Source organism: Rhipicephalus microplus, chromosome X (assembly GCF_043290135.1).
Source record: "Rhipicephalus microplus isolate Deutch F79 chromosome X, USDA_Rmic, whole genome shotgun sequence".
NCBI lineage: Eukaryota > Metazoa > Arthropoda > Arachnida > Ixodida > Ixodidae > Rhipicephalus > Rhipicephalus microplus.
In genome coordinates this window covers 327,726,958-327,745,262 of record NC_134710.1, presented here as the reverse complement: position 1 = coordinate 327,745,262, position 18,305 = coordinate 327,726,958, and the positions used below count along the sequence as shown (strand labels likewise).

Genomic DNA, 18,305 nt, shown 5'->3' with positions numbered 1-18,305 from the left:
ATTCTCTTCTAATAATAGCGCGGCCTCTCGCTCCTCATGTGAACGGAATTGCTTGGCGCGTTTATACAGTGACACTACGAAGATATTCGTTTGTAAGTTTATCGAGGCGCTGCTACAGATATTCATACTTCTCATTTCGCATCGCTATCATAATCAGTAGCGGTGGCATTCACTACGAGTACCCTAAGATATGCCAGAGTGAGTGCAAGCTGAGCTCATATTGTGTGGCCGATCGAGTGACGTGCGCGACGTAGGCACTAAAGTGCTCCGACACCGGCTCTTTGAGCGGCAATAAAGGCTTACCGAGTTACGATAATTGTTACATAGTCCACACGTGAACTCTTTACACCGTCGTCTTCCATTTTTCACTGCATATGTGCGCCGACTTCGATGCTTTCGGCGATCGTTGCAAACGGAGCGACGAGTCTTTCGGCAGCGTGACACAGGCGTGCGCACAGCGTTTCTGTAGCACCTTGGTAGCACCAACGTCTTCCCATTCATCGTAGGTGGTTTCCAGTACGCGTGCGAGCGTCAACTTTGTTCTCGCCTTTGCCGCGGCGTCTGCATCAGCTGTGCTCGCGCCCGACACACAAACACTACCAACGTTACTAGAAACACTACAGCATCGCCGTGGGCGCAGCCATGTTTGCTGACGAAATTACGCACAAACCAATGAGCGCGCAGCTTCCGAGAGCCTCGTGAGGTTGCCTGGCGCAGTGCATTGTGTGTGTGTGGGTGGGGGCGTCTATCCTCTCGCCTTTGTAAACTCGCGGCCGGGCTAGACTTCACCTACGCGCTCCCTTCTTACGGCCTTCGCAACGGGTGTAGTACATGCCTGTCGCCATTCTTTTGAGCGCGCTCTGACTGGCTCTGACAATTCGCGGACAGCCAGAATTAGAAAATCGGAGATCCCGACTGCTGTTTCAGATTTAGAGACATAACAGATATAGAGGCAAACGTTCAGTACCTTGGTAAAATACAATTTATCAAAATACATATCCACGCAATTCTTTTTTACCATTGCTCAGAACCGAGTCTGCGAAAGTATACGCATCAAGCTCATTCCAAAACTTCACGTTCTGCAAAAAAGCAAAAAACAAACAAACAAGAAAGCAAAAACAATTCAGAATTGATCTAACAGCCGGACACAATATTTAGAGGGTCGAATCACCGGGGATGGTGTGCACCAGATGCTACGAAGGATTTGAACCAGTGTCACCTATCTTATTTATGCAGGAGGATAAGACGACTGCAAGTGCGCCGATGTACGAGAGAAGCGGCAGCGAGAAAACGTGGATATGCGAAGTACGCGAGAAACGCTGCTCATAGCGACAAAATATAAACAGTATTGCTTTTCTTTTTTTCAAAAAGAAAATATCAAAGTTATGTCATCTTCGTGGGGAGGTGACCAACCAACCAACACATGTTGAAGTCTCACCAAAGTCTTATGCACTGTCAGCACTATCTGTTGTGATGCAAGTGGTTTTGTTGTGAAGAAGAGCTTTGAATGGACAGTGTGATGAGACTGATCACAGTGTAACACCATCTTACGAATTTCCATACCCAACATCCTCGCAGAAATGAAAATACAAGTACGCTTACAGGGATAGCATAAATGTAATGGCAGCCATCGCTTTGCTAATGAAACGATACAAGAGGACGTGAAAATACGCCCATTTGTTTTTGTTCTTTCATTTTGCAGCAAATGAGACTCGGCGTCATCAATATTTTGGGTGCAACTTCACATTCTTTCTTCTCTCGCAGCAAGAGAAGCATGAAAATCAAGAAAATTATTTCATTTACAGTCCGATATTTCAGAACTTTGTCCGGACTTGCACAATCGCAGTGATTTTAACCGCGTGCTCTGGAGGTGCCCTTCTTTACAAGGGAAAAATGAAGAATTTTCCAGAAATTCCTTTCATTTGATGCTCACGAATCCGGTTCTCATACAACAACACAAGGCTGTCCAGAAGGCCTCGGACGCGGCGTCCCTACGTGGGAGCGGCCCGTGACCCTCCTTCAGGACCCCAATAAAGTTTTTCATCCATCCATCTACAGTGCTGGATAGCTTGAAAATATGAGAAAAAGCCGTAAGTATTCGCTAACTTCAGCAGCTCTAAAAACGACGTATGTGCATGTACGCAAAGGGACAGTTAATTGTGTTTTAGTTGATGAAGATGCCTTAGCATCTGGCACGTCTTTATAATCCGAAACTAAAAGTTGCATGCGCTGCAGAAAATACGTGACATTGTAACCAAAGTCAGTCTCATGGCAATGCAAGTTCGGCGTGCCCAAGAGCGCGAGCATCGTAGCAGACCATGCCTCCATGTAGCCCACGCCTGCAGACAGGCCGCTGCGCCTGGGCATGCTTCTTGTTCGATGCGCGGCCGCGCTGGCGCCAGTGGCGCTTCGCGGAGCGCGGCCACGCGCTCGCGCGTTCACAGTGGCCGGCACTGCACTTGACGCTGATAATAAATTCGACATTCGAATTCGACATGATAATAAATTCTCATTCGAATTGATAACAAATTCGACGAAGCCACATGGTTACCACATGGATGATTACTCTCCTTTCGGTGACGCAACCAGTGACTATTCCTCGAGGGGGATAAAAGTGACGCGCGCACGCCGTGTCTGTTTTGCGCACTCTTAACCACAGCCGAATTCGTCGTACCACATCTCCGCTATTATGTAGCCGTTTATTTTCATATTCAAAAGCTTTAATTGGTTTTACCGGGCACCCGCGTGAATTACCAATGTTGGGTGACCCGAAACTGATCTCATTAGTGAACCGTAAACAAATGCTTCGTAAATAGCGCTAATTACCGTGTATAGCTCGTCCCTACCTCTCCAGCGCAACAGCCATTCTATTTCGAAAAAAGATATATATATATATATATATATATATATATATATATATATATATATATATATATATATATATATATATATATATATATATATATATATATATATATATATATATATATATATATATATATATATATCCCTCTCAGATGACTATAGGGGGGCAAAACTGCCCTCCCGCCAACTTCCCGTGCGCATGCCTAAGAATATTGTGTTGTGCGGGAATGTTACGAACCTCGAGTCGTGTTCTTACGCGACGTCAAATTTGTTTCTGTCACGGGTTGCTTTGCTCCCACTCGAGATACAAACCCGACGCCTAATCTCTTTCAGAAGGTCGGGCAGAAAGAAGGACAGGCGCGTGAAGGACACGTGCCTGCGAGGATTTCTGCCGAATAAACACTGTCGCTGTCGTCGACAGCTTGATTAACCGTGGCGTGTTGTTTATGCTAGGCAACAAATTACGAGCAAAGGCTGCTGACCCAATTCACACTGTAAAAGATAACGAAGCGAGGCTGTAGGGCTTCGTATACACTCGTGGGAGAACAACGCATTTCTCGCAATCCCTGTGGATTGTAGAACTTGTGGAACAGAATCCTTATCGGAAGGACATGATGAAGCTGTCAGGCGTATAGTGCCAGGCCAATGAATATGCTACTCGCGAGTCGCGCCACAGACACAAGAGCGAAATGCATTGTATAAAAGAATCGTATTACCTCGACCGTGCTTATACGCAGTGCAGATGGACTCGACGCGTGGTAGCTTAGCAAGCATTCTGTCGCGCTGCCACGCTCTGGGATGCGTACTTGAGGTGGTTAGTAAAATGTCAGCTAATCTTGTCATTGCAAGGCACCCTTCCCTGTACTTCGGATCATTTCTGAAGGAGATTTGGCATCAAGATATGAACAACGCGTAGATACCAATGACCGACCTTTAGAATGATTGATTGATTGATATGTGGGGTTTAACGTCCCAAAACCACTCTATGATTATGAGAGACGCCGTAGTGGAGGGCTCCGGAAATTTAGACCACCTGGGGTTCTTTAACGTGCACCCAAATCTGAGTACACGGGCCTACAACATTTCCGCCTCCATCGGAAATGCAGCCGCCGCAGACCTTTAGAATGACTAAGGACGCCGACTCTTACATACAGGTTTGTTTCATGGTTATCTTTCATGATACGGTGACCCCATGGTGTCTCACGAAAAATATTGATTGAGACCAGTCGTGTCTTCGTATGCCATGAACATAATTATCAAGAAATGTTGAAAATATATTGGATGAAGGTTTTTTTTTTTTTTTTGCCATGATGGTCCGCAAATGAGGGCTCCGCGGGCCGCGTGTTTCAGACCCCTGCTTCATGGAGTACTGAATGCAGTTACCCGCGAAAAGGACGGACTCCACAATATTTCTTGTTCATTGCAGCTTAGATAGTGTCGTATGTGGCAAAAAAGTTGTTCGCATATGGGAGCCTAGATATGTAAATTTTGTTCAACGGCCGGTACAATGTTATATTTATATTCCAGCTGATGACGTTCCTGAGGTTCGCGAGGATCGACCGGCTGTTAACGGTGAATGTTGACAAAATAATTATACATATACTGACCTTCCCTCACAGAGGAGCGCAATATGAAATGAAGCCACAATAAAAAACAGGAATATCATCCCGTCACAATTTTGTTTCTCATAACTGTTGTTCATCATCGAGTAATTACCGAGATGAGTTCAACATTGCAAGCGCCTGTTTTAACGAACTGTTTTAACAACTTGGCTCTGAAAGCAAGAGAGACGTTAACGGGCAGCTCTGCCTTCTGGTTTCATCCAATGTAGCATTCACGAAAATCTCACAAAAGGTCGTATTCCGGCTATTTACAAAGAACTTTGCTGGCAAGTTTAAGGGGAGCAGCGGTAATGCGGGCGAGTTGGGGGTTGATGCAATGACACGAGCCGCTTTCAGCTCCCCGATCGCTACGACGAGTTGACTGCACCTGGACACCCACCAATGACTGCAACTCACGGCATATATTTCGTGAATTGGACTTCGAAAATCTCGAATGATTCCCAATCTGTGTTCGTAAGAAATCATTCGTGGTATATTGACTATACTTTTCGTGAGAAAGCTATCACAGGGCAGAAATCCTTGCGATTGATGCATCGAAACGCAAGTAGATCATCGACGAGCCATTTCTGCACTCATATGGGCCATGATCCGATACTAATTATATGCGTAAGTGGTAAGCGAGGTCTTAACGTGTAAGCTGGGTGGAGTTCCTGTTCCGCGAAGCGCTGCGTTGACGCGTCGAACTCGGTGCACCCTGCAGTACGAAATGGTTAAGAAAATTTCGCAGTCTATTGTATTTCCCTTTCGGAATATCTCCTCCCACACGCACGCGCGAAAGAAAGATGCGCAGACAAAAAAAAAGAAGGATATTGCGAAAGAGAATGCAAATAAACATAGAAAGTAGTCGTTACACACTTACTTCAAACATGCATCAGGATCGGGTAAATATCGGCGGATATGTGTCTTTCTTTTTAGCCGTTGAATCCATAGAGAGAATTGAGGATGAAACGGCGTCAGCCTGTCAAGAGAGAACCACTCTAGATTTGCAGCAGCGCAGCTGGCTACAATGACACTGCTTCGCGATCCAACGCATTCCGGAAGCTCTAACGAGTGCCGGAACGAAATGCATCGACATGATGCATGTGTTTTTTTTTTCTTTAAAATACTTTCGACCCGTTAAAATATGCAGACTGCGCAAACTGAACACAAAACCCACGCCATCTCGCGGAAAAGGCAAGAGTGTGCTCACCAGGTCGTCTGCTAGGATGAACACGATGTGCGGCCGAGTGAACGGCTTGGAGGCATTGTGTCGCAGCACGAAGAAGATGATGCCGCTCAGCAGGGCGGCCGACACAAGGCACACCAGCAGCAAGGTTACCCGCGATGCCTGCATATCCGCGGATGTAGTAAGGCCGCTGTCATTCGGCTGGCGACGACCTCGATCCGACGGCCCGCCGCGAGGCTGCCACAACACGACCTGCAGCATGGCGACGGTTGCTCCGTTGTCCACCGCCGCCTCTTCCGTGTGCGAATGATAAGGCATGAGCGGGAAGCCGATATGTAGCGGTGCGCCCTTCCTACTGAGTGACTGCGTTTTATGGGCAGCGCGTGTATTCAACACACTCATTGTTCTTCTTTACATGCAGCGCGTTATCTTTGAGAAGTGGCTCGTTGGGCGAGTTCGTTGTTGGGTCATAACAGTGTTGAGGAGTTGCCACTCCGGCATTGGAATGACTCCGCAATCATTCCGCATTTTCGCGACCCTAGAATGGAATTGGGACAACGCTTGGAGATATGTAATGGGAATGGAATCGTAAGCTCCTTTTCCACGGAATAGGAATGGAATTACGTGTTTTTTTTTCTAAAATAGAGCACGTTTTCGTCTACGCACTGTTTTTCAAAGTTCACACATTAGCAAGTCAGAGTTGTGGCTTAGGTAGCAATTTTGTTCCTAGAAAGGGGGGGGGGGGGAGGCACCATTTGAATTTGTTTTAAAAACAAAAAAGAGGGGGGGGGGCAGGAAGGACACGCACTTTTTTTTTCAATTGGCTGATAAACAACCGTGGTATTTCTATGGACCCTTTCCATGTTTAGAAATGTATGCCCTTCCGGTTTCGTACTGATGTGCCTTAAAAGCAGGGTTGCCAGATTGGGTTATAAATAGCCGAATTGGGCTATATATTAGTGGAGTTGGCGGGATTTTCGTTTGTTTGCTATTTGGCTACTTTTGAGCTATTATCTGTCTTGAGTTCAAATGCTTATTTTCTAGTGATTTTTCTTTTCCTGATTGATTGTTGTGCCTCAAAGTCATTGCGAATCAATTGCTTACATGTATAGATGCCTCTCTCTCTCCAATATCATGTGCCTGTAACTTCGCCTTATTATGTATCAGCAGCCTTCTATCGACAGTTGCGCCTGTCAGTAATAATGAAGTCATTCATTTCCTTTCAAAGAGAAGCTTCCCCAGCTGGTTTGGCGAGACTGCTGAGTCGTTCATTATCACGCTGAATAAGCTTATAGACTAAAAAGAAAATGCAACGAAAAGCACATGCAAATTATTTAACAAGCCTTGTAAAATTATTCGATGCTATATATATTCTTGCAAGCACAAAACTCTACGGATCGCCGTTGGTTTTAAAGAATATAACTTAACGCTTTACTTTTGTTTTGCTTGATATAAGATCTGACATTAGCATTGAATGTAACTGCATCATTTAGCCTTAGTTAATCGCTTGAAGTTTTAAACCAGCAATTCGTCTCCTTCATACAACTTTGTCGGCCGTCCTTTTTTTTTTATTTTTGCTTTGAACTTAAGATTGTGGCTTCACTTCTATTAATAAAAAAATTTAATTCAAGTAAGCCACTAAAATCACACATAAATCAATGTATTTTCAATATACATCACGTTTATAAAGAAACCTAACACTTTGGATGTATTTCGTAAATGAAGTGAGGAAAAATTGAGCGAGGAAAGTGCAATGAAAAATTGCGTGAGGAAAGAGCGACTTCGAGGAAATTATTGTGGCTAAATGGATACCCAGAAGGTTTATTTTGATTCGTCCTGAATGGAAGTTTTGAAGGCTGCTAAAGATAACGATCACGTGGTAATTTTAAGTTCCCCATGGTAAAGCTGCAGATGAATTTCAATCTGGATACTATGCTGCGCTGTTGAAGTTTTGGTAGGCTTACGTTTTTTTTTTTTTTTTGAGATAGAAAAATAAATGAAGGAGTTGTCACCATTACTTGGTGACGGCTGCCCCTTTCCGCTTGGCTGTTCCAATATAAAAAATTAAGAAACAAAATATATACACATGTGCAGTCCTGCATTGGCAAGTTCGAAAATTCTCATTTGGGCAGAGCAAACACACAGTCACGGTGCACCCTTTTAATGCAGTCCCCTCAATACTCATCACAAATGTTTGTGCCCTCAGAAATGTTGGGGGAAGTTTCATCACTTGGCGGTTTGTCTATGATAGCCATAGTTCCAGCATTCTCACCAACGAAAACGTTCGTTCCGAGTCAAGCATGTGAAGTTTCTGTTGAGTCGCCTTCTCTGTGTCTTGTTTGGGGCACTCGAGCAATAAATGATATACATCCTCGTCATCGTGGCCGCATGAACATGTTGACGATGGTGCACGTTGTATCTGAAGTCAGAAGTGCTTAGCGTAAGCATTTTCGAGCCTTGGGTGATGTATGAGCGCGTCTATACGTATTGTCAGCCTATATGGTCTAATTCACACTCAAGGGTCAACAGCGTGCAGGATCGATTCTTTTGCGCTGTCTGCAAAACCAGGTGGATAAGCATAATTCACGTTTTGCCCTTCGTAGAATTCTGTTGATGTCGCATTGCGATATAGGAATGAGGCGGGCTTGTGAGTAATGACGAGCGGCTTTCGCCAACTCCTCTGCCAATCAATTTCCCTTGATGCCGCCGTGACTGCACACTGAAATGTCACGCAATGATCTGATTTCGCAGCTTTTGAAACCTTTTTCAAGATATAGTGTATACTATACGTGCACCTATTTTTTCCTGAAGTAGCATTTTCCATGCACGCAAGAGCCGCTGGGAGTCTGTGATTATAACCCACCTTCTTGGTATCGTTAACAGTTACATAAAGCTGATTGCTTGCAAAATGCTTTGCACCTCCCGTAATCCCTGCAGTGTCTCAATGGACATTCACTAAACCGCTGGTGTGCCTTCACATACGTGGAATTTCGTATAGGTCGCGTGTTCCTTATATTGCCCTCAAGCAACTTACCTTGGCACATTTACACCGATGGATCGGTAACTTCATCCGCTTCAGCTGCAGCCTTCGTGATCCCTCAACTCGGTATTTCCCGACAGTACAAATTAGATCACAGGTCATCTTCGACAGCTGCAGAACTTGTTGATATACAGGAACCCATAAAATTTGCGAACGACCACGTAAAGGGACGATTCTGTCCGATGCAAAATCAGCGCTTCAAGCTATCCATTCTTGCTCAAGAAGAGGCCAATTTTACGAGTTAGCGTTAGGAATCGTCCAAGCATTTGACCTAACACACAGGAGCGGTCACTTGATTACACTCCAATGGATTCCGGGACACTGCGGCCTGGTTGGCAACGAAACAGCCGATAGCGAAGCAAGAGCGGCAGTATACAACGTTCTTATGTACGTCAAAGTACCGTATTTATGAAGTGACGTCAACACATTGTTGAGATCGCTCATGCGCGAAAGCGTTGCCACTTACTGGTCGCTACCAGATCACCGGAACAAGCGTCCGCGGGAAACAGACCCCGGTATGACTTTTCCTCTTCCGGCTAAAATCAGCCGAAGACATGGTAATATACTGCACCGGATTCGCCTGGGCGTCGCCTTCACTCGTCACTACACCCACCTAATCGGCCGTGTGGACAGCCCGAATTGTGAGCGCTGCCAAGTGCGCGAAACTTTAGCTCACATATTTTGTGACTGTGCATTATACGTGGCACAAAGAAAAATGCTAACTGCAACGTTGACAAGCATCGGACGAACGCCACTCACTGAGAGCTACATTTTGCCAGCAATGAACGACCAAACAGTGTCAAAAACTGCTACAAAGGCTGTTTTAGACTTTATCAAAAGCACTGGAATAGATACTAGACTATAGGGTACTATTCTAAGTGGCTACTGTACGTACGCACCACCTCTTTTTGTCCCCATCATCATCCTTCATCCCTCTTTCCTTCCCCCTTCCCTTATTCCCTGTGTAGAGTAGCAGGCTAGAGCGAACTAGCTCAGGCCGACCTCTCTGCCTTCTAATAAGTTCTCACTCACACACACTTGCAAAGTAGCTAAATGCTCTGATGTTCTTGAAAAGGAGAAATGAGCCAGCCAACATGCATATTCTTCGTGTAACTCCGGAATGATGAATGCTGATATCGCAGTCGGTGCCATCGGTGTACAGGTAAGTGTACCCTGCTATACCTCTCAAACAGGTGATGTGAGGCATACTGCAGTGCGGCAATGGTTGGTGCATCATGCTGGCTGGGAAGCCCTTCTATAGAAGTTTCTTGGTAGCTCTAGCAACCACGGCTGGTAGTTTAAGTCCGGTGGCCAATATGTCGACGCGAGAAGCCGTGAAACGGATAGTCTGTTGGTATACATGCATGGTGTATTTGCGTTTCGGCACGGTTTTCATTTTTTTTTTTATAAGAGTTGATGGGAAGGGTGTTGAGCGTGGCGAAATAGGTGACGACAGGTCTGCACATTTCCAATAACCATATTAAAGTTGGGTTATCGTGCCTCTGCTAATGTCAGGCAACTTGTTGTGGCCTGTGGCAGCCCCAGACATCATCGTGGTTCGTGTTCTTCTGTTGTGAATACAACAGTCGTTTAGTCACGCCTGATATCATCTCACAATATATACGTGGTTAACTTCCTGAATTAGCCCAAGTTTTTTTTAATCTTATCTTTTGAATTTAACTTGCGTTCACTTGCCGATCGAAACGGCGCCAATCACACATGGTCCCCTATTATGTACGGCATGCTCACTGTTAGGCATCCAAAAATTTGCTCCCAAACAGATATTCTGCCTCCATGACCTATTTTTGACAACCCCGACCTAGCCGAGAGCGCAGAAAAGCCCCGTGACGAAATTTGAATGAAGCCGCGTTGCGGCAGTATATCTTGTGGAAAGCAGCACTTCATCTTCTTTCTATAAGTGGATCACTTTACCGTTGCGTGTGATGTTTGCTGCTAATCTCGCGCTGTACGGAAAGGGAAGAGGAAGAAGAAAAAGAAGTAATAAAGCCCTTACCACCTCTTTTTTCAGTGTAGAGCGTGACGGCAGGTATTGCGACATTCCTATTTGCAGACTGCGAAACAGGCGCGAAAGGATGCTTTGCACCTCATGATAGTTGGAGAAAAACAGATTAGCGCCCCAAATCACACGCGAAGAAGAAGCAGTACTTCTTCGTTTTCAGACGACTTGCCGTTTTTCACGACCAGATTCTACTTTGTAACGAAAAAAAAAAAAGAAAAGAACAGCACAAGCAGACAATGACGGAATGGGCGCGCACACACGAGCGCTGATTCTGTTGCAACGCGCTTTCATTCTTCATCACGAAGCATTTTAAGGCCACCTCCTCTGCGCTGCCGGAGAGCTTACATTCGAAATCGCCTGTTTTCTCATGATGAACATCTCTAACTAAGAGCGCTGGTTCATCCCCCAGCAACTTTGCAAGTTTGAGTTTCGCGCCGGACGCACGAGGAAGGCGGGCCGAGACTGGTTGGCTGGTAAATTTCAGAATGGCGGATGCATACAAGTTTACACTAGAAAATAGTTCTAAAAAGCAGGAACAATTTTACGCAAGGGTGAATAGCTTGCGGACTATATTTTAAAAGGCTGCGCGATTCGGTGTTTTAGATAATATTTTCTTTTAATGAAACTTAAGAATACGCAGCTAAAGCAGTTAAAGTTGGGCGAAAATGCTGTCATGTTTTGTGTATTGGTGACGCGGTTGTTTGTTGGGCAGTTCGCTGCGCTCAACCAAGCATTCTCCACAAATCTTGCGACGTTTCTTGCGTGGTAGTTCACTTTGTAGCCTAATGAGTATATTCATTTTTAATTGTCAGTATGTGGACGTGCAGAAAATGTGGAAAACCTGTTTACTTCGGTGAGTCTCTAGCGAGTGCTCATCACCTCCTTTGTGTTGACAGCGTTGAAGGATCATCGCTTTCGTCACTGATGCTCAATCGGATACCATTTTTAAATAAGAATAAAATGATGGCGGGTTCATAAAAAGAAATTAAACTTAAGTGCTAAGTGTTGTGTTACGTGAAAAGTTACATTCATTGAATGGCTTCTTGGAAAACTAACTCCAAAGTTTGTTGTTTTTCGTGTTAGGTAGTGAAAAAGTAACCCATTTTTAATGTTCACTGACAGGTTCCTAGCTTGATCGGGAATAAAGTTCACGTAGTTACACAACGTAATTGCCCCAACGCAATGTTCTTACATATTTAAACTGTCGCCGCGCAGAATATCTAGCGCTTACCAATTGCATTGCGCTTACTTGCAAACCACAGCCGAGCGCAAGACGTCGATGGGCTATGAGTGGCATCCGGAGTGTCTACGCTGTGAAGAATGTGGAAAAAGGTTGAACCCTGGACAGCACGCTGAGGTGTGTGCAACATATGTTTTGTCTCATGAGTATCAAATGCTGACCACTTGGTTGGCAAGTCCAACGCGGTGATGGTTGCGGTACTCGTCTGCCGACCCGAAAGACGCGTATTCAATTCCTGCCGCGGCGGTCGCATTACGGAGGAGGCCGTGTACTGCGCGATGTTAGCGCACTGTAACGAAGCCCGAGTGGTCGAAATTATTTGGATCATTCCGCTACGGCGTGCCTCATAGCCATGTTGTGCTTTTTTTACACGTAACGTCCCAGGAATTGTTAAGATTAATGGGGTAGAACACTTGTGTGGATCTTTTGCTACGCTAAATGGCACTGCTGGTTACGTTTAGGAGAATATGATGATACTTCACTTGAAGTGGCCTCAGGAAAAAGTTTGTTAAAGTAAAATTTCGCTGCACTGTAACAGTTGTAGCTTGTTGTCACAAGCTGAAGGAAACATGAGGTCTTGGAATGAAATTTAAGCTGAACGATTGTCATGCTCCTCATTTGCATGTGAGTTTACACTCATTGAACATTGTGTGAAAAATGCAGTGATCTTTTGCTAGCACTTTCGGCTTAATCATAATGTTGCAGCGGCCATGTATTGAGTTACTGTGTCCCGAGCTTTCATGAACCTTCTTTGGGCAGAAAAGCACTTCACTTTCTTTTTTTTTTTTTATTCACATACTGCAGCCCATTAAGGGCTATAGCAGGAGTGGGTGAAAAAAAAAAACAGAGTAGTGAATTACAAAACTTTTCCAAGCACATCTGTGCTAACAAACAACAAAAGCTTATGTTAATTTCAACTTTAGAGGGCTGTAAAATTGTTTGAATTAATTGCTGTTCAAATTAAGTGGGTGGGTGCTTAAATGAACAAACATAGCACCTCACTGCATGGGCAAAACACAAACAAATGACCTGTAGACTCATTGTTAATTAGGTACTACAACATGTTTGTGGCAGGTAATTTTGTAAATTAAGTTCATAGGGTTGGTTCTAAAAGCAGACATTAATTGATCAGTCAGTGATATGCGAGAAACAAGCATTGAGATGCATTCATGTGATCAATGAGCCTTAATGTCACAATATGTGTGGCTATTTATGGTCCCGAAAGCATTTAATACATTTCAGAGCAAACATAGTCAAAATAAAGGTAATCAGTCATTTGCATTTGCTTGCGTTTCTTTTGTTGTGGCTAAATGAGCACCATTTGCAGCTTATTCAAGGGCTTTAGTACAGCTTCTAAATTGTCATCTGCTGAAAAATGCTGCTGTTTGGTTGTTTTGCATCTCGTGTAAATTTTTACGCTCCTAAAAGCATTTAATATATGGCAGAGCAAACATAGTCAAAATAAAAGTAATGAGTCATTTGCATTTGCTTGCATTTCTTTTGTTGTGGCTAAATGAGCACAGTTTTTAGCTTATCCAAGGGCTCCAGCACAGCTTCTAAATTGTCATCTGCTGAGAAATGCTGCTGTTTGGTTGTTTTGCATCTTGTGTAAATTTGGTTTGGTTCAGCTTTGCAACACATTGTGATCACTCTGGGCTGACTTCTGCAAGGATGGATGGTTAAACTTCATTCGGTCCTTCGGAATGTGCCTTAGCACATTGCAGGCCACGTTGTAACAGAAAGACCAAGTCTCTCTTCTGCACGGAGTGGTGAAAAATAGGAGCTCCCAGTTCAAATTAAGCGTTGTGAATACTGACATGTTCAAATTACAGGGAGTTTTCCCCTAGAAATACATCGGTTGTGCCAGGTCTAGGGCGTCAGTTTGAATAAATAAGCTTTTATCGTAGTTTTCTGTCTAGGGGCAGATGCTTCTGTTTGGCCTTTATGACAACCAGCACGCTGTTGTACAGCACTACAGCTATCTAATGACACTTCTATTTATCATGTGGTAATGAAGCGATGTTGTCAACATAAAACCATGGCCTCTGTGGTTGGCTCACGTGGCACACCATTTGCAGGGCTGATGGTGAAGGCCACTGTAAAATTATGCCACAAAAAATACAGTTGTACTTGTTGAATGATTAGCAAGACCTGAAAGACATTGGATGGTGTCACAGAATATGTTCATTGAACTAGAATGCATTATGCCCCAAATTTTGTTAAACTAAAGTGAGTTAACAATGTGTTCAATGATGCTTCTGTGGGAGGTTTGAAAAAGTTCTATACAACCAAGGGGATTAGTTTGTTTAATTGGTTGTTATTTAAGCATCATTTTATTGTAATGTGCTTTTATGAAAATCATTATGGCTAAAATTGATTGCTTTTCTACCTAGTTAAATTTTTGTGCTGTCTAGTTCCAAGAAGGTTCATATTTATTATGGCTAAAATTGATTGCTTTTCTACCTAGTTAAGTTTTTGTGCTGTCTAGTTCCAAGAAGGTTCATATTTATTATGGCTAAAATTGATTTCTTTTCTACCTAGTTAAATTTTTGTGCTGTCTAGTTCCAAGAGGTTCATATTTATTGCAGTGTCATTGTTCAACACCTGTGCAGTGAAACTTAAGCAAATTGAGCAGCTCTTATTGTTGTGTATTTCAGTGCTATAACATGATGAGGCTACTTATCGTTTTTTGATGAACTTTTTGTTCACTTCGAACAGCATAAGGGGGTTCCCTACTGCCATGTCCCTTGCTACAGTGTTCTTTTTGGCCCGACCTTATTTGGCCATGGTTCACAAGTTGAGGCACACACAAGCTTTGGAAAAAACACCAAGGATCGTCAGTGTGTTTCTTCTGTACCAAGGTATGTTTTGAAGGACCAACTTTTCGGCGGGTTTGATGTGCCATTTTGTTCAGAACAGTCACAAATACTCCGAGCTGTATACAGTGAAACCTCTGTGATACGAATCTCGTGGTGCGAACAAAAATATTCTTATAATCCAAAATCGCTATCACCAGAAAACATGAACAATTAATATTCATCAAAAGAAATCTCACATACGTTTTTCTTCTTTGTTTTGCAGTGTTGCAGTGTCATGAACTGCAATTAATTTATTTATTTATTCAAATATACTGCAGACCTTCTGGGTCCAAGCAGAAGTAGCAGTATATAAAATAATTACAATTCTGCTAAGAGTTGTGAATGCATTAAAAAAATTATTTCAATTCTGGTTGGCATATTAACAACAGTTTCAAAAATACAGTGCTTAGATCACATGCGAGTATAATACAAAAATGTAATACACTAATAAGAACAAAAAATATCATTGATTTTTTTTATCAAAACATTCCACCGTTTCACAGTTGACTGCAGATGATGGAATGATATTCCAGTATGCTACCGATAATGGAAAAGGAGAGTTTTTATGGATCTTATTGTGACTTTTAGGCACCTGTATTATCTTGTGGTTAGTTCTTGAGCAGTGTCTGAAGGGTTCAAAGAGATGCTCTGTGCTCGATATTGTATAATGCTCATAATACAATTGATAACAAATGATTACCAGTAAAGTTTTTAGACCTCAAGAATCTTACTGTCACTCTTAAGTATATGGCTCGTGTGTAATGAATGAACCACATGTGCTGTGACCCGTGACATCTATTAGCCCTTTCCCAATCTCAGTACGTTTTTTCACATGACATCACTGCACTGCGGCAAAAATGACTTTAAGAGTGCATTTGGCAGAGTAGATGAAAGCCCGAACATTATAAAACTGCTGCCCTTTCTTTTTATTATTTGCTTATTGCAGTGGTGCTAGGGATGTTTTTCGGGAAGTTTACGGCGGTGCCTGCACACTCGGAGGTGTGCTGAAAATTCGGATGTCACCCGTGTAAATGGGAAAGATGGCATGTGTGTTAGTCTTGAACAATCGTGCGAGTTGACGTTGTGAGGTCTAGCTGTTTCTCCAAGGCTGTCGGCTTCTTCTTTCAGTCCTCATGTTCCTTTCATGGATGTCACTGCGATATGTCTGGCACCTGTAGACATAGTAAAACGATGCTGCTTTGAGCACAACAGCATGCATCAGCTCGTTAGAGAGAGATAGAAGGAAAACGCAATGTCCATGCCATCTGTAATCTAAATGAAAATGCATATGAAGGTGCAGTAAGGCCTCCGAAATTTACACGAACCATCTCGGAAACTACAATGCACAGCTGACAATAACTGGTGGCGGGGTGCCCATGCCCGTACTTTGTTTCCTGCGCCCACGCGTGACTGTTGCGTTTTGTGTGACAGCGCGAGTGGCACCTGTTCAATCTAGCGTGGCAGCGTACATTCATAGCAAATGTTTCAAGGGGAAAATTTCCTTACAACAACTGTACTCCAATACAATGCAGGCAATGGGCCTTGTCTGGGACTACAGAAAAATTCATATCACCCCCAAATTCGTATTGGCCATTATCATATCGCCAAGGTTTCATTGTACAACGAAATTTTTATGTGTCCATCTTTTTAATATTTTTTCACCTCTTTGTGTGTGGAAAAATGATTGTCAAAGCACAGTAATGTTACTAACCTGCCACCACTGACTATCGAAAATGTACAAACATTTTGCCCCCCTTTTTAGATCTCTGTGGTATTTTTCTATGTGTGCGGTAAAATTCTTAGCAAGCACCCCGCCATCTATGATGTAAGATAATCGTACAAAATTTTGAGGTGTTGGGTACCATGCTCGGTTGTAGGCCAAAAATCAAGATGGTGGTGAGAGAGAGAGCCTCTATGAAGAATGCACTAACATTTGTCTCCTAATGGCATGCCTTTATTGATACGTATTCATTTACTGTTTTTACTGAACCGGAAGGAATCTTTGTGAGAAAGTTCATGTGTTATGACAAGGGGAAAAGACTCTTCAAATTTTCTAGCAATCTGAAAGAACTCTGAGGCACCACACCATCAAAACATCATGCACATGTATAAAGAATTTCAGAACTTGGGTTCCAAGGAATCACTGCCTCAGTATTCTGGTACAGATAAGATTTAAAAAAAAAGGGGGGGGGGGAGTGTCAGGGGAGGATAGTGGGTGCTTGTTTCTTCTTTGGCACATATGACAAATTGCCCAAGAAGTGGAAGGAATGGGGTGCTTGCTCGGGATTTTACGCTGTACTCCAATGCTGCAACCCCTCTGCAGCAGCTGCACTGCTTGGAAATGCAAGTGCTCCATCTGTTATACTTGTGTCTTTGAAGCTGCCTAAATGGAGCCATATTTTGTTGGGTGATGTAGGGGGTGCGAGAATTATGTGAGTGCGAGAATTACGCGAGTAAATATAGTATAATCAATGAAAATATTTCTCTGAGCTAAATGAACAAGTACTTGGCTGTAATCAAGATATTTACAGTCATGTGAATGCATAGAGTTAACATACAGACTCTAAAAGAAAAGCTCCCCATAGGATCCATGCATGAAAACACATAACTACTCGGATTCCGCCATGATGGAACGATACTCAGCTTTCGGGTGACGTTCACTCGCAGTCACCACTGCATGCTGCAACTACACCCAGCATTTTCTCTGTTTCGTGGATCTCTATTACATCGCAGTGAAAGACTGGCACAAGAAGTCGAGTTTTTGGCTCATTACAACAAAAAACACGGACGTGGATTCACACGGCACACAAGCAAGTTGGCGCAATTGGTCGCACGCCGCATCGCCACGCTCTCAACATTGCAATAATGCAATAATCTACCGAAGAAACCTGCAAACGCTCCTCTCCGCGCTCAGTAAATTGGATAAATGGCCATTGTATCTTTTCTAAAAGTATTTTATATAAATTTTATGCAATTTTCATTCATTCATAATACGTGAACACGCTTGTTTACGATTTTTATGGCAAAAATTGCAGTGTTTGAAACGTTTAAGTCTAGCACTTCTTCCATCACAGTACTTTAAGTACGGGGATGGCAACATTGACGACGTTCCAAAATGTCATCGCTTTTGTGGTTATAGCTTTCCTGGCCTAGCGTTTTATCTAGAGTCAATATATTAACTCTTAAGTGTGAATGAATAAGGTTATATGCTGAATGATGGCTTAATACTTGTTGTGTAAAGTATTGGTCTTTCTTGTTTATTTATTCATTTATTTATTTATTTATTTGTTCTTTTAATAATTTTTTTTCTGTTTTCACTTTCCTTATTTTTTATTTGTTGGGGCTGTTTTTGCACAGCTTGTCAGTTGAAATTTATTCATTTATTAATTTATTTGTTTATTCAATAATTTTTTTGTCTCCACTTTCTTTGTTTTTTATTTGTTGGGGCTGTTGTTGCACAGCTTGTCAGTTGAAATTTAGAAGCTACTATGCATC

General features: G+C 43.0%; 2 protein-coding genes across 5 annotated transcripts in view; one reads left to right on the top strand and one right to left on the bottom strand.

Moving 5' to 3' along the window:
- The window catches only part of LOC119161271 (arylsulfatase B), a 150,798-nt gene extending 144,435 nt beyond the window's left edge, over positions 1-6,363 (bottom strand). The window contains exon 1 of one of the 4 annotated variants that reach the window (XM_075879616.1): positions 5,677-6,363. In XM_075879616.1, coding sequence (XP_075735731.1) covers positions 5,677-6,054 — 378 coding nt within the window. In that variant the 5' untranslated portion in view covers positions 6,055-6,363. Of the gene's footprint in view, positions 1-5,346; positions 5,591-5,676 lie in introns of those variants that run through there. The other 3 variants (XM_075879617.1, XM_075879615.1, XM_075879618.1) reach the window with 3 other exon arrangements.
- Positions 6,364-11,244: 4,881 nt separating this feature from the next.
- The window catches only part of Rassf (Ras association family member), a 35,538-nt gene continuing 28,477 nt past the window's right edge, over positions 11,245-18,305 (top strand). The window contains exons 1-3 of the mRNA XM_037413661.2: positions 11,245-11,565; positions 11,975-12,069; positions 14,671-14,813. Coding sequence (XP_037269558.2) covers positions 11,526-11,565; positions 11,975-12,069; positions 14,671-14,813 — 278 coding nt within the window. The 5' untranslated portion in view covers positions 11,245-11,525. The remainder of the gene's footprint in view (positions 11,566-11,974; positions 12,070-14,670; positions 14,814-18,305) is intronic.